Source organism: Melanotaenia boesemani, chromosome 10 (assembly GCF_017639745.1).
Source record: "Melanotaenia boesemani isolate fMelBoe1 chromosome 10, fMelBoe1.pri, whole genome shotgun sequence".
NCBI lineage: Eukaryota > Metazoa > Chordata > Actinopteri > Atheriniformes > Melanotaeniidae > Melanotaenia > Melanotaenia boesemani.
Genome location: NC_055691.1, coordinates 1404531 through 1426889, shown reverse-complemented (window position 1 = coordinate 1426889; position 22359 = coordinate 1404531). Strand labels below are relative to the sequence as shown.

Below are 22359 nucleotides of genomic sequence, written 5' to 3'. Positions count from 1 at the left end.
ATGTTTATTTCTGCTGTGAAGTTGGTCTTTTTAACATGGGAGTCTATGGGGATTTGCTCTGTTTTGGAGCCCCTAGTGGATGAGGGGGGAACTGCAATTTTTTGCACTTCCACATAGGCTTCACATTCACCGTCTGAGGTTGCCATTTGGTATAAACATATGACAGCATTGGCATCATTAACATATTACCCCCTCTCTCAGCAGGTCTTAATATAAAAATTATATTGTGTATTAGTCTTTCCTTGCTGTCCTCTCCATCCCAACCACTTGAGTCAGATGACTGCCTTTCCTGAGCTGTCCAGTGTTGTTTTTGGCAGGCATCTTAGTTTTAGTCGACGAAAACTCAAAAAAGTTTTAGTCTAATTTTAGTATTAGTTTTAACAAACATTAGTTTTTAACAAATTTATTTAGGTCAATAATACATATTAAAAAGTGGAATCGAGGTTGACAGGCTATAACAAGTAATTGATAAAAGAAGTTAACCTTCATGCTTTTACATAATAACCAGATCCTTTACCAGACTGATGACTTTAGCCGAGACTTTCCCATCAACAGGGATGAAATGCTGCTGTGTTACTTAACTGCTGCTGGGCAGAAACTTTTATTCTGTATTTCACCTTTTTTCATGAATTGATGCCCGACTTCATCATACAAACATGTCACACAAGAAAACAGCAGATCTATAAATTCAACATATAACAACACATTGTGAGCTTGTTGTTTGGTTGTTTTCATCAATAATTAGAAAATTAAAAGGAATGTTTTAGACTTAGAAGGTTTCCAACCAACAGCAGATACTTTCTGATCTACTTAGGGTGATGCTTTGTACAAATAAAGTTCTAACTGTGGAATCAATTTCTCCTAAAAAGCAAAGAGCAACAACATCCTTACTTTGGTAACTGTGGCTTTATTTCTGAGAATTTTCTGAAGTGTAAAACTCCACCCTGAACACACACACACGTCCAAAATATGAGCAAAGGATGAAGAACACATGCTCAACGTGACCTGGTCTGCCAGTGGAATTATGATGGATTATAGTTAAAATATGTCCATATATCGTTTCATCACTTCAACCAAACCCCTTCATCCACGCTGCCGCCATGATTCATCTGTGTGTTATGGGATGTGTCTAACTGCTGTGTGTGTGGGTTAGCCAGCTCAGTGCGTGTGTGAGCGTGAATGAACGTGCACGCTGAGGGAAACGCGCATCGGGAGTGAAGAGAGCGGAGAAGTGGTGTAAAAAGTATGAACAAGGTCTTGTAACAAAGTCGTTTCTCAGCAAAACCGCTGCCTTCCTTTCCTTGTGTTTCACCCCTTTAACAAGTGTAGAGGAGGGAGTTCACCCCGAAGAGAAGGCTGCTTCAGCCCTGGAGAAGAAGGATCCCCCTGTGTAAATGGGAAACGTTCACATATGAATGAACTGCATGTCAGGTGATGGGCGTGGCCAAGGTGCAGCAGCATTGTTGATTGACAGATTTGCTCACAACAGGCAGAAATGTTGTTTTTTTTAATGTCGGACAATCAGCCCTTGAACATTTTCGTCTCGTCTCGTCAACGAAATCTCACAAACACTCTTAATGTTTTCGTCATCAGAGAGCCATTTTAGCTCGTCACCGTCTTGTTATCATCATGAAAAAAAAGGTTTGTCAACGAAATAAATTCGTCATCGTCATCGTTGACGAAAACACTGGCTCTGTTCGAGGTTTTCTCTTTCTTTTTAAAACTGAGTTTTTCCTTTGCACCTTCACCTCTTGCATGCGCAGGAAGTCGAGATTTGATGCAGTCTGTTGGTTTTCCGTAACTAGGCTATTATTTATTATGAACTGGCTTGAATTTATTTTTCTTTAAAGTGCCCTGAAATGACATTGTTTGAAGTGTTGTGTACAAATAAAGCTGAACTGAACTTATCTCTCTTCTCAGGATGACTGGCTCGAGCAACTGTTGAACCCCAGAATGCTTGTGATGCCAGTGGGCAGGGCATTCTCCTCCCACAACGTTGCACCTGTCACACTCACCTGCTCCTGGCTGTTCCTGCTCTTCTATGCTGCCTTCGGTCAGAAACCTGCAAAACTGCCCCTAATTAGTCGGAAACCCTTCATTGCCGCCTGGAATGCTCCATTTGACATGTGTACTATCAAGTACAACATCACGACCAATCTTGACCGCCTATTTCACATCCAAGGAAGCCCACGTGCTGATTGGACAGGCCAGAACGTCACCATTTTTTATGCCAACCGGCTAGGCAATTATCCCTACTACGCTCCGCACGGTAGCGCCATACATGGCGGGTTGCCTCAAAACTGTAGCCTGGACCAGCACCTGCTTAAAGCTTATCAGGACATCACTCACTTTATCCCAGCACAGGACTTCCGGGGCCTAGCTGTCATTGACTGGGAGTTCTGGCGGCCTCAGTGGAGTCGTAACTGGCACAAGAAGGACATCTACCGGCGGAAGTCCAAGGAGTTGACCATGAAGGCATATGTTAATGTAACTGCAGCTCAGGTGGAAGAGCTGGCTAGGCGGCGGTTTGAGAAAAGTGCCAAGATGTTCATGCAGCAGACAATCCAGTTAGGTACACGGCTTCGTCCCAATGCCCTTTGGGGTTTCTACCTCTATCCTGACTGTCACAACTACAACTTGCATGAGAAGAACTACACTGGTCTCTGCCCCTTGCATGAGAGGGTGAGAAATGATGAGCTAATATGGCTGTGGAACAGCAGCACAGCACTGTTTCCTTCTGTGGCGATCAGGAAAAGTCACACAGACAGCATCAGCAACCTTCAGTTCTCCCAGCACAGGATCAGAGAGTCGCTCCGTATTGCCTCACTGACCTCAAAGGAGTTTGACCTTCCCACCTACGTGTACCTCAGGCTGGGTTACCGAGAGGATGCCCTGGCCTTCCTGACCACAGTAAGATGACAGTGTTTTCTGTTTAGTATTAAGTACATTATTATGTTATCCTGTTTCTACTGTACAGACAAATTCCCCCACCTTTTTCTTAAACACTTTGTAAGTAATACCTAGGTCCTTGTTCGGGTCATTTACTCAGTTATTCCTTTGGGTAAATAATTTCAAAGGTCTGATGATTCCAGTCCAGGCTGCTGCATCATTTTATGCAGTTCAAGTTTATGCTCTCTGCTGCAGACTCCATGGTGATAATTGAAGGCATGTCCAGTTTAAGATGATTTGACTTACCTTGAAGGTGGGACCATTTTGCCCCTATTTCTCTTGTAGAAATGGGGGTAAAAATAAAATAATAATAAAATAAAATAAAATAAAATAAAAACTCAGGTTTCAAATCTATGCACTGAATTTTAATATTTTGCTCTTATTTTAATTATCCCTGTGATTTAATAATTGAATTTTCCTGATAACAGATCGGAGGATGTTCAATCTTTTCTTTATGTGAGCTCTTTTATTGACTTTGCTTTAAGTTAAAGGTTTTTTTAAAGGTGTTTTTCAGAGCGTTACCAAGTGCTCAATATTGGAAGATCCAGCTCTACATAAAATTCACTTAAATAATCTCTGCAAAACACATGCACCAAAACACATGCACCATACGCCGTGACCCATAGTCCTTAGTTTAAAATCTAAGTCATAAGAGTCGCTTTGACTAAGAAGCAAATACAAGTGTTGGTTTATTGTTAAAGTCCATACACCTGTAGAAGTAGTCGGAATTTTTCTTTGACCCTACATTAAAGGTTAAAGGAACACTTGTGTAATACTCGGTCTCTTTCCTCTCTGTAATGTTCTTTGTTGTTATTTTTACTCAACATCAAAGTAATGACATTTTCATAAATATGTTTATTAAGGACAGTAAAATATATTAATTTTTCCAACAGTCTGTTTACTCAATGTGAAAATGGTCACACTGTGAAATTTTCCACTTCTGCTATCTAGTAGAAATACATGGAAAATCAAATGCAGCAAATGTTCTGTTTTTGTTGTGAGCTGTTTTGGAAATAAACATCATAATTTCACTTTGAACATAACTTTAGTATCAAAATCACAGATTTGGAAAATTAATTGTCATGGTTACAAGTCTTTGTTTTGTGTTACTAATGGATGTGACTTGTTGGCTGTTTTTTTCCCACACAGAAAGACTTGATCCATACTATTGGAGAAAGTGCTGCTCTGGGAGCTGCAGGATTCGTCATCTGGGGGGATCTGAACCTGACCTCTTCTAAGGTGGGTTTTTTTTTTTTGCCCGCTGACTCCCTCTGTCATACCTGAAAACTAGCCACCTGACCAAAGCTGCAAAATATTTTGTGAGGGTGAAGTCCCCCACAGCTCAACATCACCTCATCAGCTACCTGTTCTGATGTAAATTAGTGCTATTAAGGAAAAAAGACATAGGGAGGCATAAAAAGGAAGGTGGGAGAAGGGATGTGTAGTTCCAGGGTAAAAAAAAGACCATGAGCCCCACGAAACGGGATGTCTCCGTCTATTATTTTGTTATAAACTATTCCGTCAGCCAAACACCACAAAGCTCAGTTACATTCTCACTCCACACCACCATCGTGCACATGCACACATGCACATGGTTAGGTTAACAAGCATGTACGCTTCATATATATATATATATATATATATATATATATATATATATGTATATATTTATATTTGTATTTATATATATATGAAGCGTACATGTATATGTGTGTGTGTGTGTGTGTGTATATATATATATATATATATATATACATATATATATATATACATGTATATACATACATGTTGAGTAGTTGTAGAGCTTAGTTGGCAGAGCAGTTGGCACGCTGGAGACCAAAGTTTGAATCCCATAGTATAATATTCACCCCATATTACATATTAACACCTTCTAGTTGGGTCCTTAGGCAAGATCTTACCTGCCTAACAACCTTATCACGAGTGCAATCAAACAGAGAGACTCATTGGCTCAGACATCGCCCAGTCAAACAAGGTCTATATCAGGTACTGAGGACCCAGGATATTATGGTGGGAATTGGGCTACTGAAGTAAAATAAAGATGCCACTAGACATGTGATGTGAACAAGGCACTGTTGGAATGCTGCTACTCCAGTAACCCTAGTGAGCAGGGCTACATGAAGAGAATGTGGAATATATGGATACTTCTAACCCCATATTCTACACTGACAATGAGACAACTCGTAGCTCAGTGTTCCAACAGCTTCAAACAGCAACTACTATCACAGTTAGAGACTGAAGAGATACAACATGCTAATGCTACAGCAAGGGGAACCAGGGCAATAGGTCAGAAGGGGGAGTTAACATCAACTCCCCCTCAGTGAGAATGAGAGAGCAACTGACCTGAAAGATAAGATCATGGCTAAGAAACCTATCAACCCCAACACCAACCAGCAGGAATGAGTGACGTACCACCAGAAAGTCTTCTAGCTGATGTGAATGCAACAATAAGAACAATCCCTACTGCGGCCATCACTGAAACCACTGAGTTGATGTACAGTACAGCAACAGTAGTCCTGGAAATGCCTGGCCAACATAACATCAATATGAAGGGCACGAAAGAGACACCATAGAGCAGGAGGTTGGAAGCTTAAAGCAACTCATAGGGAAGTTAGTCAATCATCAGATCTCCAGAACTGTACAACCACAAAAGGGGTATAGCCAGATGTCCATACCTGAAACTGCCAAACTGCAGCTCTGGAAACTGCCAAACAAAGACTCCAAGCATTGGCTGCATGACTGATGAGATACACAAGAGAAATAGAGACCATAAAACCAGCTGTTCTCCACTAACCCAGCTTAATTGTACTCCCAGTGGCAGGGTAATACCACACACGCTAACCCACCAAGGCTGGAGACTGAACAATACTGGAAAAACATATGGGAGAAGGAGCCATCACATAACTGTGAAGCACAGTGGTTAAAAGAGCCACAAGAACAGCTGCCACAGCCAAATATCTGCAACGAGTAAGACAAGTCCTGAGAAGTCAGCAAGAATGGCAAGAACAAGATCCAGGCAGTTAACAGCTATGCCATGCCAGTGATCAGATCCACCCCAAATCCAGTGTCCAAAGGCTATATACTAAACGCAAAGACAGAGGCCAAGGACTAGTGAGCATCAGGACCGCTATCCAAGATGAAACATCTAGGCTCCATGAATACATCACAAAGATGTCCCCAAGGGATAAAGGAACTCAGTGGTTGCCTCAGGCAATGCAACCTGGAGGAGAATGAAATGGAGCACCATCATGGAGGACACGCCCCTGCATGGGATGTAACACCGACAGAGAGCTGAAGTGGTGAATCTTAACAAGCCCTACCAATGGCTGGAGAGGGCAAGAATGAAGGACAGCACAGAGGCGCTAATCATGGCAGCACAGGAGCAAGCCTTGAGGACCAGGACAATTGAGGCTCAGATGTGCCACATCAGGCAGGACCCCAGGTTCAGGCTGTGCAAAGAGGCCCCTGAAATAATCCAGCACCTCACAGCCAGGCGCAAGATACTGGCAGGCAAAGAATAAATACTGGCTCCCGGTACACTCCAGAGTTTATTTTAAACTTTTAATCTTTGTTTTTAAAGCCATTCATGGACTTGCACCTTTTTATTTATGTGAACTGTTATTTGCACATAAACCCAGCAGAGCCCTGCGTTCTGCAGGCCAACACCTGCTGGAGGTCCCCAGGACCAATTGCAAGCAGTGGGGCGACCGTTCATTCGCTGTAGCCGGTCCCAGACTTTGGAACACTTTGCCACTTGAGTTGCGGACCATCACAGATCTGCCTTTGTTCAAAACTAAGCTAAAGACTTATTTGTTTAGACTTGCATTTGGTACTTAACTACATGGTGACTCTTGTCTTACACTAACTTACTCTGAAAATGTTTTATTTTTGTCTAAACTGTTATTGTTAACCTGTTTTTAGTTGTTTTTATTCTCTTATTATTGCACGTAGCTGTTGTAAATACAAATAAAGTTTGATTGTTCGGTCGGTCGGTCGGTCGGTGAAACCATATTAACTGCTACTCCAAATATAATGAAATAAATAAATATAATAAAATCAAGGAATTTGTTCAGCCTGGCAATAAATAAATTAATATTTTTGAAAATTGTGACAGGAAAGATACTAGTTGTTTTAATCTTTTCAGGAAATATTCCTGTTGAAAATGATCAATTACATAGTAAGATAATCTATTATGTTCTTCACTAGTACGTCTATATCATTACAATCAGCTGATCTTTTACTTTCACAATTTTTCACAATAAGTACATCTGTATAAACATCTGTCTATATTTTCTTTGGTCACCAGGTGGCAGCATTGTATAGTTACACAGCTGTATTGCTCAGTTGGCAGTTCAGCCTAAGACCGGAGTTAAAATCCCACAGGGGACATATATTAAAACCAGATCGTTGGGTCCTTGGGCAACACCTTTAAGGATAGCCTACTCTCAGAAGTAAGTCACTTTAAAGAAAAGCATCTGCTAAATGACTGTAATGTCTTGTTTGTAAGAAGGTGTACACAAAGTTGTCTTTTTTTTTTAAATAAATGCTTTATTCAAAGTTGACAAACAATGAGCAGATAATGAAAAGTGAACATCCATTCCAATTCAGTTGTACAATATGTATACGAAGAAAGGAAGAGAATGAAGAGGAAAAATAAAATAAATTGAAATATATACACAAAAAAGAACACATGGTGTGACAGACTTTATAATAATATTCTATGTAATGTAATGTAATAATAATATTTTATGAAAACAGTATTTGTGACGGTTTATTGGTTGAAAACCTCTGAATGAATATCAATCATTGACATTTCTTATTTGGTTTTAGAGATTTAAAGTAATAATCCACTTCAATCAAACCCAGGTTAAATAGGGGAGCTGAGTTTTGAAATTCACTTTTATGGATGTGGAATTTTCCTAATAAAATGTAAATTTTATTATCTTAATTTTCTTTGGATTTAAAATAAGTAACAATGTTTATTCCCTTCTATGTTGATTATGTATTTGGTTTTCACAATACATAGTTCTCAATTTTTTTCCTAAATGTACTGCAACCATAAAACAAATGAGTTACACTTCTGGTTTGAGTCTTTTTTTCAAGAAAGTCCTTATAACTGAGTAGCTGGCCATTGGACTTAAATAAATCTTTTTAATAAATTATGTTTTTTATTAATCAAATACTGTAAATAGAGTGATTTGTTTGAGATTATAGATTTATGTAAATAGAATAGAATAGAATAGAATAGAATAGAACTTTATTTGTCATTGCAACAAAAAGTGCAACCAAATCACTAAGTTTTCCAGTCAATGCAAAATATAATAATAAATAGAATAAAATGGAAATATTTGCAACAACATAAATAAGACAAAATACAATGGAACGGAAGGAGTGCTCTCCTGGACGCCTCCCTGGTGAGGTGTTCTGGGCACATCCCACCAGAAATCCAGGTGAGGTGTTTACTCCAAGAAGCTTGGTTAGAGCCAGCAACACAACGTAAAGTGGATTCCTGCTCCTGATTAAGGCGTTCCGTCTGCCCTTTAGTTTGTGGATGAAAACCAGAGAAAAGACTTACTGTGGCCCCCAGGGCCCTACTAAAAGCATGTCATACCTGAGTGGTAAACTGGGGGCCCCAGTCACTGACAATGTTTGAAGGGATTCCATGAAGTCTCAAAACCTGGCCCACAAGCAGCTGAGCAGTCTCCTGAGCAGAAGGGAGCTTAGTAGTGTTAATTTCGTTAATGAAAACTAAACGAAAATATTTTCGTCAATGCACATTTTTCACCAGACAAAAAGTAGACTAGATGAGTCTAAAACCCCCGTTAATAAACAATAACTGGGACTAAATCAGAATGCATGTTCGTGGACTAATAAAGACAAGACAAAAATGTAGTTCAATAAATAAAAACTGGGCTAAAATCTATGGACATTTTAGTTCAGGAATAAAGACGAGATTAAAATTATATTATTATAATTACGATTTTGTCAAATTCTTTCTCCTTCTCCTCGGCTCTTTTGTGACTCACACACACACACCCTTTCAAACCTGCAGCGGGCAGGTGAACAAACACACGGGACAGACAGGAGGTGGATTCACGGTGGATATGGACCAATTTTTGCTACAATGAAGTAGAGAAAAAAAAAACAAAACTTATGCTTAATTTTAGTGAAGGGAAGGAATGTGGTCTGGAAATGTAGCTGGAAAAAACACAACAAACATGAAGACACAGTTCTCCACAAAGACATCGTGGTATGTTAACAAAAAGTTTGGTGGTGGTTGTTTATAACGTTACATTTAACCAGCGGCTGTAATTTTCCAACAACAACGTTAAACCGACCGCAAGCTAATGTTGGCTAACTTACTAGCTTCGTAGCATGTAGCCATAGTGGCCACTTGTTGTCAGAATTGTGTGTGAAGTTTAATTTATGCGAACTTAGATACGTTATACTGATCGGGCAACTATGTTTTCAGTTGGATTGCAAGTTTAATGAAAGCAGACAGAAGTACGAGCTAATCTAGGAGCTGCAAGCAAACTATAGTTCACACAAAACACCTGGGCAGCTACACATGGATGCAAACTAAAAACTAAGACTCATCTAGATAAAATTAAATAATCTAGATAAAATAAAACAACTTTGACCTACATTTTCATACATTAAAACACCAAAATGTGGTGTAAAAGTAAGTGAAATTGTGTTTTGAATGTCTGGGGTCACCAGAGTTTTGTGATATCTAAATGGGGTTCCAAGTTAAAAACAGGTTGGGAACCACAGCTCCAGAAGTTTGTATCCCAATGTTGTTATTTGGTGACATAAAATGCTGGTCTGTTACCATCACAAGGACATTTGATCTGAATTGGCATCAATATTAATATAAATACATCCATGTAAACATAAAAACGCCTGTAATTCTGCATAAAATAGGATAGTTATGTTTTAAGTATGAGTTTTAAATGGATTGTTAAATGTAGGTTAACAATGTTAAACTTTATTTAACAATGTTCTACATACTACTGACAATGTAATATACTACTAACAATGTTCAATATTATCTGCTGACAAAAACAGTAAAAGGGTAAAATGATTGTCTTGACTAAAACTAGACTAAAATGTTGACAGTTTTTGTTGACTAAAACTGGACAAATAAAATTGTTGTCTTGGACTAAAATAAAGACTAAAATGCTCGACTAAAACTTGACTAAAGAAAACTAAATGTGATAAAAACAAATAAGCGCGATTAAAATTAGACCAAAACTGAGATTAAATTTAAAAACGGCTGATAAAATTAACACTCGAGCTTTGGAAGTGCTATAAAGTAGGAAGCCTTGGAAAAGCAGTCCACGATTGTTACAATAACTGACTCACCTTTTAAACGGGATAAACCCATCACAAAGTCCAAGGCGATGTGTGACCACGGTCAATGAGGTACGGGTGGAGGTTGTAATTTCCCAGCTGGAAGTTGGTGGGAGAATTTAGTTCTGTTGCACTCTGTACATGCCAGCATGAAAAACCGGATATCTGCCATCATAGTGAGCCACCAAAAAGTCCTCTGAAGGAAAGAGAGAATCCTGTTAACACCAGGATGGCAAGCAAGATGGGATGAGTGTCCCCATTGTAGCACCTGAGTTCTTACAGCCATCGGAACAAACGTGATCAGGAGGTCCCGTACCAGGGTCTGGTCCCAATGCCTGAGACTGCCATACCTTCTCTTCTATATCCCATGGAAGAGTTGCTATGACACAGTAGAGTCAGTCTCAGATGAATCTGTGACAGAAAACGGATGGGACAGAGGATCAGGCTTAATGTTGGGAGACCCAGTTCTTTAGGCAACTGTGAAGTCAAAACAACCAAATAACATAAACCATCGGGCCTGACAGGAATTCAGTCTTTTAGCACTTTGAATGTATGATCAGTTCTTGCTGTCGGTCCACACAGTAAATGGATACCTGGTTCCCTGCAGCCAATGACTCCATTCTCCCAGGGTGAGCTTAACTGCCAGCAGTTCACAGATGCCCACATCATAGTTGCGTTCTGCCTGTGATAACTGTCTGGAGAAAAAGACACATGGATGAAGTTTCTGGTCATATTCAAAACGTTGGGACAGCATGGCCTCAACCCCAATCTCAGATGCATCCTCCTCTACAATGAACTGAAGAGAGGCCTCCGGTTGGGTGAAGATGAGAGCAAAAACAAAATGAGACTTATTTTGTTTAAAGTTTATTAAAAGCCAAGAGCTTTGATAATACGAGAACTGGATAATTCAACAACAGGAATTTTAGACTTAGTCACAAAATCATGATAAATAAAGTTGGCCTCAGCCCCGGAATCAACCCGGGTCGCACCCGTCCCCAGGGGTGAGACGGTGCGACCCAGCTGCATGGGGGACTCCCCTAAGTCCGCAGACGGATCCTACAATGGGTTGGACCTCCTGACGGTACCAGGAGAGGGGCACATCAAAGGCAACCAGGATGGGGGAAATGAGAGAGACCTCCTTTCAGGTCTTCTCTCTCGCATCTGATTGTCGAGTCTGATGGGAAGAGAAATCAGGTCATTGAGATCGGCTGGAGCATCACCCAAAGCAAGTTAGTCCTTCACCGGGTCAGACCGTGCTCTTAAAAAACTCCTCATTCCAGCCAGAGTCTTCCTCTGATAGATTATCATAAATGTCTTTAATTCATTTATAATACTGATTTGTTTATTGTAATTTTTTAAAATTTCTCTTACTTTGAATTAAAAAATTCCCATTTCTGTGTGTGATTCATTTTGGTATCCCAACACAACTGTTCTGCTATTTTTTCACTATTTTACAAAACATACCATCATTTAATAAATCATTATTTATTTTCCAGGTAAAACAACGTAAATTTCTTCATTTTGTTTATTGCTTACTAAATGAATTGTAATCAATTTGTGGGCAAAATCATGAGAGGACTCTGAAACAATTGTAAACATGAAGATGATTTCAACCACAAGTCAATCCTGGATTGCAAGGATCTGTTTGCATTACTGCAGATGAACTGAAGTAAAAATATTTACATCGCCATACACCTATACTTAAAAGTTGTTCACAGAAAAATGTAGAGCTTTTAAATCTCGAATGTTGGATTGTTCTTATCGGTACTCTATAAGATCATCATATTGCTCCCTTGTATTTTAATTTAAGAGAATGGCTACACCTGCTGACTGTTGAGAGGCATGACAAAAACAACACTGATCACTCCACTGTGTTTTCCAAAATTTCACATCATTATTCCTCGAATGACTTCCTTGTAAAAGAATCAAGTCAGCATTTTTTCATCTAAAGAAAATAAAAATAAATTTTCTTTAGGTGTTGTCACGTATACCTCTAACATTATGGGATATTTTTAAAGAACTAAGCTGTAAGTGTGCCATGTAAGAAAAGGAAGGAAACAAAAAGGAAAAAATAAAGTGAACTGGATGTCTATTAACATAACTAGAAACTTGTAAAGTTCTAGGATATCAACACTTGAGGTAGATACTCTCAAAAGGGGAAACTAAATGTTGAGCACCATTAGTAAAATTCTTTAGACTCATTTTTCCTTTTTTTTTTTTTAAATAAATTAAGTGAGCCAGTTGCCCACACAAGCCAGTGGTTGTACCACTGTGGAAAGTTGGTTATTTGACTATTTGACTAACGTAAATTGCCCTAAATTACACATGAAGGAGTAATTATGTTATCACAATCTTTTTACACATGAACAGTAAGTGACGTATACCTTCTTAAGGTAAGAAAGGTTATTATTGGTTATAAACATGTTACCCGGTGAACCTGTATGTATTTCAAACATTATATTCAAAATAAACGAGTGTCACAGTGAACTTAAATTAGTTATGACTAATTTTAAATAGTAACACCATAAACCTGATATAGTATAAAGACCTTGTTAATATGAGGTTTCTTTCATAGTAAACCTGGGGTATTTAGATTACCTTACTGATCTGTTAGAGACCTTTTATGCGGTGTGTCTTAAGCCGTTAATGTTGGCTACCGGACCTGTCCATCTGCTCTTCTTTTCCTTCGTCACAGGCTTGTTTGACAGTTTGTTTCTGCATTGTTTCTCCGTGTAGGTGAGATGTTCTGCCAGCCTGAGTTTATTTTTCTTCATCACATCGGAGCTGAGAGAAGCCCTCCATACTTTGTGCCGGAAAGTGAGCATAGTGAATTGTATGATAATGGGCGTGAGCTGTTTTCATTTCTCGCTCGTCCAGCTCTGTGCACAGTATCTATAACAAATTAAAATCTTTTCTTTTCCTTTGTGATAATCGGGGTGATTATATTCATCACTTTTTGTTACTGTGCTCTGGAAGATTAAGCAGACGAATGTTCCACCGCCGGCTGTATCGCTCCATTTCCTCCTGTTTCTCCTCACGTGCATCATTTTGGTCATTCAGCTTCTTCTTGGTGTCATCTGTCACTTTATTCTGTATCTCAAGGCTTTTCATGTGTTCCTGCACTGCAATAATTTCCACTGTGGAAATGTTGTTCAAATTAGGAGAATCTGTCATTCAGCCCATAAAAGGCTTATAAGATGTTGGCATTAGAAAGCTTCCTCTTCCACCTCGTGAGTTCTGGTGCAGATCTTCTTTGGGTTGGGGCTGTTGAAAGAGGTTTGGGGAAGAGGTTTGCATAAGCTTGGAAGACAGTTATTTGTAGTTCATTTTAAAAAGCTTCTAAATAAGTAATTTTTCCTCTTACATCATTTACATAAACCTCATTCCAACTTTGTTGTTCCAGGTCTTTCTTTAATGCCTGCAAGGCCTTTTGTGATTGATCTCTCACAAGTCTTTCTTTTTTCACTCATGTTTTCACTCATTCTAGAATGCGCCGCTAGGTGGCAGCAGCAATTGTAGTAGCTCAACGCCGTGACGAAACAACAGAGTGTGTTCAGTGGGAGGCTTGTTCAAGTCCGATGCAAGACAGAGAGATACAGAAGATCCTTCCTTCCAGCAGCTATCAGGCTGAAGAACAAAGCCCTTAATTAATTAATGTGATTGTTTTACTAAAAAATTACTACTACTACAATATTGAATTTCCCTTTGGGATTAATAAAGTATTTTTCATTCATTCATTCATTTTATTGTAGTGATAACATTTCAAGACTATGAACACTGTTGAATGATCAAAATTTCGCAAAACCTAAATACTGCAATAAAAAAAAGGTAATGGAAACATCTACATTTGGAAAAACCTCTCACATATCGCTAAAAAGTTATCATTCACACATTATAGTAACACCTCTCACACACTATACTGAAATTTCCTCTCATATACTATACTGAAATGCTCTTATACACTATACATGATTTCAGTAGGATATATGAGAGGTTTCACCATAGTGTGTGAATGGTTTCAGTATAATTTCACGTGTCTGTGAGCAGGTAATTCTGAATAATGCCTCAAACAGCCCCTCATAGAAAACGTTTTACAAATAATTAAAGAACATAATTTAACTGCCATTGAGGCAACCACTACAATCAAACGATTCCTGTAACTGTCAATGAGACTTCTGCACCTCTCAGCAGGTATTTTGATCCACTCCTCATAAGCAAACCAGTTGTCTCAGGTTTGAAGGAGCCTTTTCCAGACGCCATGTTTCAGCTCCTTCCAAAGATGCTCAATAGGATTTATGTCAGGACTCATAGAAGCCACTTTAGAATAGTCCATGTTTTCCTCTTAGCCATTCTTGGTGTTTTTAGCTGTGTTTTGGGTCTTTGTCATGTTGTAAGACCCATGACCTGTGACTGAGACCAAGCTTTCTGACACTGGCCAGCACACACACACACACACACACACAGACAGACAGACAGACAGACAGACAGACAGACAGACAGACAGACAGATAGATAGACAGATAGATAGATGACCTGGCTTCATAAGTTTCTGTTTTTTTACAGCTTGCTATTTTAGCAAGTTAAAATATTTCTATATATGTTAAATGAAGCTATTAAAATATACATCATGTCATAACGATTGTTGGGTTGTTTCTACAGCATAACTGTTCTATGGTGAAGTCTTTCCTGAACCACCGCCTGGGTCAGTACATCATCAATGTGACACGGGCTGCTGAAATCTGCAGTGACTTCCTGTGCCAGGGCAATGGCCGCTGCATTCGCCGTGACCCCCGTGCCCGCCATTACCTCCACCTGAGCGCTGACAGCTACCAAATTAATCCTTCTGGAGATGGAGACTTTGTTGTTACTGGATGGCCCTTGCAGTACGAACTACAACTGCTGACTCAGAGGTTTCGCTGCCATTGCTATGAAGGTCATGAGGGAGACAGTTGTGACAGCATCAACAAAGTGAGAGAGGACGACAAACTGTGGAGGACAAATGAGGAAGATGAACGGGAAAGAAGAAGGACAGAGTGGGAAGATGAGCAGAGTGGACAATATGAAAGTAGGGAGAGTGCTGCAATGTCAACCAGCTGCAGTCACCATATGATCCTATTTATGATCATGTTGGACTTTTTATTTGTAAAGGTGGTTGTATAACGACAAGAAAGGCCAAATTAAATGTGGTTGTGTACAGATGTTACTTTCCAATTAATTTTCACTATAATATTTTATCCGAGGCTCTGTGTTGCCATTAGTGTGACTTTATGCTAAGAGTTAATCATAAGCATGCTCATCAGGATGTGTGAAAAATAACCATTCAGTTATCAAAAAAGATCATTTACTGTTCAAGAGGTTAGATAAGATGCTCAAAGTCAAGACAAATTATTTAAACTCATAAATAATCAAACCCCAATTTTAAAGAAACCCCACGGAGATTTATTTAGGATCAGAAGTAGGCAAATTTATTCTATTTAAGAGAAGAAAGAAAGAAAATGTCTCTTTGTATCTGGTATGGTCTGACCTCGCCCTGAACTCAGGACAAATATTTCCTCAAAATGATTTCTTCTCAGAAATTTGAACAAATTTATTTTACCTCTGATCTCAATTCTGTGGAGAAGCTGAAACCAACCAGCTCTTAAAAAACACAATCTATCGTCATAGGACGGGGCGAATTCAAACTGCACAATGTTAAATGATAAATCTTAAGCAATAACAAAACTGTTTAGCACCAAACATGGCCTCAGAATGACGTATCATTGATTTAAAAATTTTATAAAGCAGTAACTGAACTAGCAAGTGTTGATTAGTTAATCACCCAGATGTTTCCCTGCTAGACTTTGTGCTAAGCTAAGCGAACTGAAGTAATGCAAAAAATGTCCTTTGTTCAATTTCTGATCAAGAACACAAATGAGTCCCCAAACTGTTAATTCAGTATTCACCGCTGAATAAAGGAGAAACCTTTAACATGAACTCTGGCCAGTATGAAATGTTTCACACGCCACTACTACACACTATTTTTTCCCTTTTCCCTACTGTGTTAAACATAACACAGTAGTGAAAGGAAAAACATTTAAGTACTTAAGTAATCCACATAACAACATAAATATAGTATATTTAAATTGACTGTGATGCATTTCAAGCAGGTGAACTTCGTTCGGCACAGTCTGCAATGCCTTATTGCAGCTCTTCCAGGTATGTTAAACTTGTCCCCAGTAGCCTGGTCAGAATGTCCTTGAATGAGAAAAAATTAAATTGAAAGTGCAGTCCTTGAAGTGCACGAGTAAATAATAATAATAAATAAATAAATAAAACTTCCATGTAAAACATTATATTCACACCATTCAATAAACCCATTAAACACAAATTATTTCTATGTTCTGAGTTCAGTACACAGGTGTATAGAAACTGTTCCTGAGTCTGTTTTTATATTTTTAATGCTCTGTAATGTCTGCCTGTTGTCCAGGATGGAAAGGATCTCCGATGATGGAAGAAACTGTTCAATACATTTTAAGAGCGTCACAATTAATAATGACGGAGTTTGATACAACAGTTATCCATCATCGCTGCAGAAAAGTGGATCCAAAGAACTACATTAAGGCTTAAATATGACAGATTTGAGAAAAATAAGGTGCATGTTCCAGTTTAGTGTAATGCTGTTCACTGAAAACAAGCACATTTTACCACATGAAGGTAAAAAATCTAAAACATTTTATGATTTTTGGTTGTGCTTTTAAAGACATACTTATAGATGTTATTATACTTTTAATGCCATGGAACATAAATGTTTAAATGAGGCGCAGTTCTTTTTACTGGACATTTTATATGAATTATTTTTTGTTGATTACATGATATACTTGAAGTAAGTTTGCCAGGAAACATTTTATTTGTGCCTTTTGTGATGAAAGTATGAATGTATGCATGTTAGTTCAACCAATTTCTACATATCTCACATTTGAATGTTTTAAAGGTCCCATATTATACACTTTATTCCCAATCTGAGACCATTCATTAATATCTAAATGAAATATTTCCGCCATGGTATGGACAAATCGACCCTCAGTTTGAGTGCAGCGGCTTCTCTTCACCTCCCTCTTTTTAGCAGCTTCAGAAATGTGCCGTTTATGGTGGGCGGAACCCTGGTGGAGCAGCTCAGCTGTTGGCTCCGCCCATCGCATCGCCCGTCATGAGGTGATTGACAGGTTAGGCCTTAGCGGTTACTAGACGCTGATTACAGCGTAGTGAAGGATAAACAAACGCCGGAACACCGGAACCCATTCCTGAAGCCCTCATTCCCGACCCAAACCGAAACGCACGGACAACACAGCCAGCTACGCTCACCAATCTGATGCACAATGGCACCGGATACAAACAGTAGAAACAGTGACTTGGCTACATTTACAACAGTGCTAATATATTTTCAAGCTATCAGACTAATAAGGCCGAAACGATAAAATAACTGCCAGCTCTTACCTGCCAGCTGTGTCACGGACAGTTGGTATTGAACCTGGCTTCAGCTTCAAACGGTTGGCGAAGCCTGCTTTCCATGCCCCCATGTTGTGGAAACAGTCCTCTTTGAAATGCTGGCCACAGACATGCAAAACCTTTGGAAGTTTTCCGGGTACATTTCCTCCAAAAATAAAATTAATCCACTCAGTCCTCGTGGGTTCAGTGGATGGAAGTAAAAAAACGTTTTCGTGTTCATTTATGCAGCCACAAACAGAACAGTGCTTCTGTCGCTTAGCCATGTCCGCTAACGAGGGTTGCCGAAAAGGATAAACACTGGGCGCTAGGTGATTTTTAGAGGGCGGGCTTTGAGAGCCGGTAAGCGGGTCCATCGCTCTGTGGGGAGTGGTTATTGTCCCTTATGACGTCTTAACGTACACGCTTTCAAACTCGCTCACTTCAGCGTTTACTTCCCTAGAGGTGGAGCAGGGGGGAGAGAGAGCGCCTGAAAGAGTTTCACACTTACGGGTCTCCTACACATGCGGGGGGACCAGTATGACTGTTCCAAAACCATTAAAAAGTGAATTTTGCATAATATGGGACCTTTAATGTTTATTACCCAGAAAATATCTTAGTATGAAATAAATATTCAGGTTATTTATTTGTTTATTTATTTAGTTATTTGTTTATTTTGGTCTGAGCACGGAAGGCAGTGTGAGGGATGTTGAAACCCTAGTGTTTATTCTTCTTCTCACAAATTAATTGCTCTTTGTGTAATTTTGCCTGAACAGGCCTCCAATCAGCAGCTCCTATTTTTGAAGCCACTGCATCTCATCAGTCTTAATGAAATTTGAATATTCTACATACTGCGGTGAACCAAAAAGCATCTAGCAAAAGCTTAAACCCAACAGGAACAGGAGATTGGGATTTCGGGTCAAATCATTTTGGTGTTTTACTCAAATTGAAACGAACGGCTCATCGAGATTTTATTGTACTGCCACTAAAATTGCTCAGTATGTTCAGAAGGTATGAGTGATTAAAAGTAATTGAAAACTTTCTCAAAGGAGTTAGTGTATAGCCGGGCGGGGCCTCAAAGTTTGATGTCTCGCCATGGAAAATGAAATTTTCACACTCACTCATAAAACAAGATACCTGCACCGAATTTCACAGGTACGATGTCAGTCCCATCCTGGACACATCTACATGTCAACAATTGGATTACAAAATGGTTTTTCATACTCCAGGCTCATGCTTCTAAATGAGTAACCCCATAAACTTGATAGTGCTTCACAATATGTCAAACCCTTTTGTGATACCAAAATAAAAAAAAAACTCAAGTTCCTTGGCCAAATGTAACCATGGTGAATACTTGTCCGATGCCAGGAAACAGGAAGTCCTTGTAACTGACCCATTGTACCGTTGATCCTCACCAAACCCGGCAGGGGGGATAGCAGTCAGGCCTGGAACTGAATCAAATTTACATAAGCTGGAAAAGTTGTAATATGGCTCCACAGTGTCCCCTACAAACATTTAATTGATCATCCCCACCCATTACATTGACCGACATGGATGAAACTCAGCACATAGATGGAACATCCCAGGATATACAAAAAAGCCTCTTCAACCTATAGGTAAATTAAACAGAAAATCAGCCATCTAGAAAAAAAGTATAATTTTCAGGGTCATTTTTGCCCTGTTCTTTGCATTGCACTTTAACAAACTCCTCCTACAGATGACAGTTAGATCAAGTATTTATAAAAGTCAAGAAACAAATTAACGCTGCGATGTCATAGAGATTAAAGACATTATAAATGTCAAGAAACAACATAAACCCACCATGAATTAGAGACCAAAAGATTAACTGACTACAAGAAATAACATAAAGCCACCATGACAAAAGGATCAATTGCTTCATAAATGTCAAGGAACCACATAAAGCCACCATGACAAAGGGATGTACTAAAGCACTATCTCTTCCTTCTTGGAAATTATGAACGGGCAGAAGCTTCAGAAATGTTCCTAGACAGACATCTTTCAAACTGAAGAGTTGTTGACTTCCAATTAATTTTATCTCAAAATAAATACCCATTGGGCCCAATGTTTTGTTAATTCAATTTTCCTCCTACAAGCCATACATGTGAACAAGGACAGCCACCTTGCTTGTTGTTAAACTGTTCATTGAATATTTTCACAGGTGTACACCTGTTTCTAATATTTCCTTCATATCTTATCAAATTAAAGAGAAATCAATGGGAAGTTCACAACAATATCTGTGTTCATCTGAGGTTTTCTCACTTTACAACTTGGTGAGGACCAGATGATGTTTCCACACATAAAACTTTGGAATTGTTTATTTTTTCATTTGACTGCATGCTCTTAAGCATTAGCTTGCTTGTTTTTAGTTTTTTTCTCTGCCTTCTTCCCCAGTGATGTCACCTTGAACCATCAAAGGTAGTTTAGTTGATCAGCTTAATCTTTCTTTTTAATTGCATTTATAAAATATTTCCACAACCACATTTTTTCTATAGTTTTTTTGGATTCTTTTTTTTTTTTCTCTCTCAAAGGGTTCATGGGAAAGCCCGGTGTTTGGAGTGCATCTAAGCCTCACTAGTGGTGCTTCAAGGTGGCAGGGAGTGAAATTTTATGTAAAAAATAAATCACATAGATGCACTGAAACGAAGACTAAAAAAGGCAAGCACTGACCTTTACTGTGAAATGGAATAGGCCATTTGTTTGTGACATAAATATTGCTGTTCTGGATGGGATTTTTAAAGTAAAATGTTTTTAAATCTTGTTAAGTCTACAGTTAAGTTGTGTATACAAGTACATTTACAGACTGTTTACATTTATTCGTGTATACATACTATTTTATTTTCTTATATCTGCATTTGTTTATGTATGCAGATGAGCATGTAGATTTGTATCCATATGTTTCCACAACATTCAAATGCTGGAATTTGTGCACTTTATGCAATAAAATGGTTCACATACAAGGAAATCATACAGGTGGTGTTGTTCCTGCACCTCCTACGGTGCCCATTCAGTCAGCTAAATGTGTCATGGGGTGGTTGGCTGAGCTGGGAATTTTTGAAATGGAATCTTTCAGATTGATTGCTTTCAGCTGCAGGTTGAGTATGGACAGGATTCCCCAAGTTTGGATCTTTTCTCATACACCTGACTTGCATGTGGTAATCAGGAGGCGGTGTTTATCAAGCTGCAGGCTGCAGCATTTTGTTGCCACATCGCCTTTTCTCCTGCTCTGCCTGAAACTGCTCCTGGACATCTGCTGTCGGCCAGACTTTGTTGCCTTGGCACTCTCTGTCCTGCCTGCCATTTCTGCCCACACCAGTCTACGCCTGCTTCTGCCTGTCTTCACCTGTCTTCACCTGCCCTGACTGCCACCACTTCCAGGACAGATTCTATTTGCTTTGTTCTGTTCTGACTGTTGTGGCTCTTTTCTTTGGCTTTATTAACTTTGACACTCCTTCTCAACAGAATCAAACACGCAGTGAAGACGTTCACCCTGCCAGCTGGGTTAATTAAAATTTTCCTTTTTTGCATTAACAGTGGTTAGTGTCTGCTCCTTGGGTCAGCCATTCACAGACGTTTCCCCCTGTACCCAGTACATCTCCTGGCAGGGGGCAGCGGCTGAAAAGGGAACTTCCCTCTGGAGTGAGCCTCTGGTGGCATTAGGCACCCCCGCTCACTGGGAGGTCCCCCAAGGCAAGACAGGCCAGGATCAGCCGTTCCCCACGACCGGGTCATACAGCAACCGCAGCCAATGAGCAGCCACCGACCCCAGAAGGCACCCACCACCCACATGCCTGCCCAGGTCCCCCCACATGCGCACGTGTTCCCTACCCACCCCACATACACACCTATGTCCTTGCACACACACACCCCCAAAACACACACAGTATAAACATACACACAACCTTCCAATCCCACTCCCCAGCTCCCCCCACCATGCCTGGTGGGACACGTCCCTGGCTGACCAGAGGATGGCGAGCCCCAAATCGCCAAAGCCCCCTCATCAGCGCAGCCATCATGGGTCCCAAACCCCGGGGCAACCACCTCCCTCTGCCCACGCCCAGTGGCGCCCCAGGGAACAGGGGTGTGAGAGGTCCACCCAGCCCACCCCAGAATAACCTGGCCACCCGGCCCAGGGCCGACACCCACAGAAACCAGGTACCACCAGTGGCCTCAACCCCTGTCACAAGGCAACCCCAACTGCTGGCCCCCAGAAGACTGGACCCAGAGCTGCCCCCACCGCAGAGCCGCCCGGCCCCGCACCACGGGAAACTACCAAGAACTGGCAACCACCAGTCACTCCTGGCCATTTTCCAACCCCCAAAATGACGAGGTCACAGTCCTCCACCTACACTAAGTGATGGAATTAAGCACAGGGGACCAGAGGGAATGAGACTTAGCTAACTGGTCGTTTGAGGAGGCGACATTGTCTCACTACTGATGTGGTCTAGTAAGAGGTTCCTAAACTTCTCAATACACAGATTATTTTTGGTTTTTCCAGTTCACAAGGATAGTTTTCTTTGCGATGCATAATGCTGTGCGTATCATGTGTGCAGAGTTAAT

The 22359-nt window shown here is 39.9% G+C and overlaps 1 protein-coding gene across 1 annotated transcript in view; it reads left to right on the top strand.

Annotated features, from left to right (window-relative positions):
* Positions 1-15516, top strand: part of LOC121647042 (hyaluronidase-4) — a 45333-nt gene extending 29817 nt beyond the window's left edge. The window contains exons 2-4 of the mRNA XM_041996180.1: positions 1921-2910; positions 4099-4188; positions 14980-15516. Of these exons, the coding sequence (XP_041852114.1) occupies positions 1954-2910; positions 4099-4188; positions 14980-15480 (1548 nt within the window). The 5' untranslated portion in view covers positions 1921-1953 and the 3' untranslated portion in view covers positions 15481-15516. The remainder of the gene's footprint in view (positions 1-1920; positions 2911-4098; positions 4189-14979) is intronic.
* The last annotated feature ends 6843 nt before the right edge of the window (positions 15517-22359 follow it).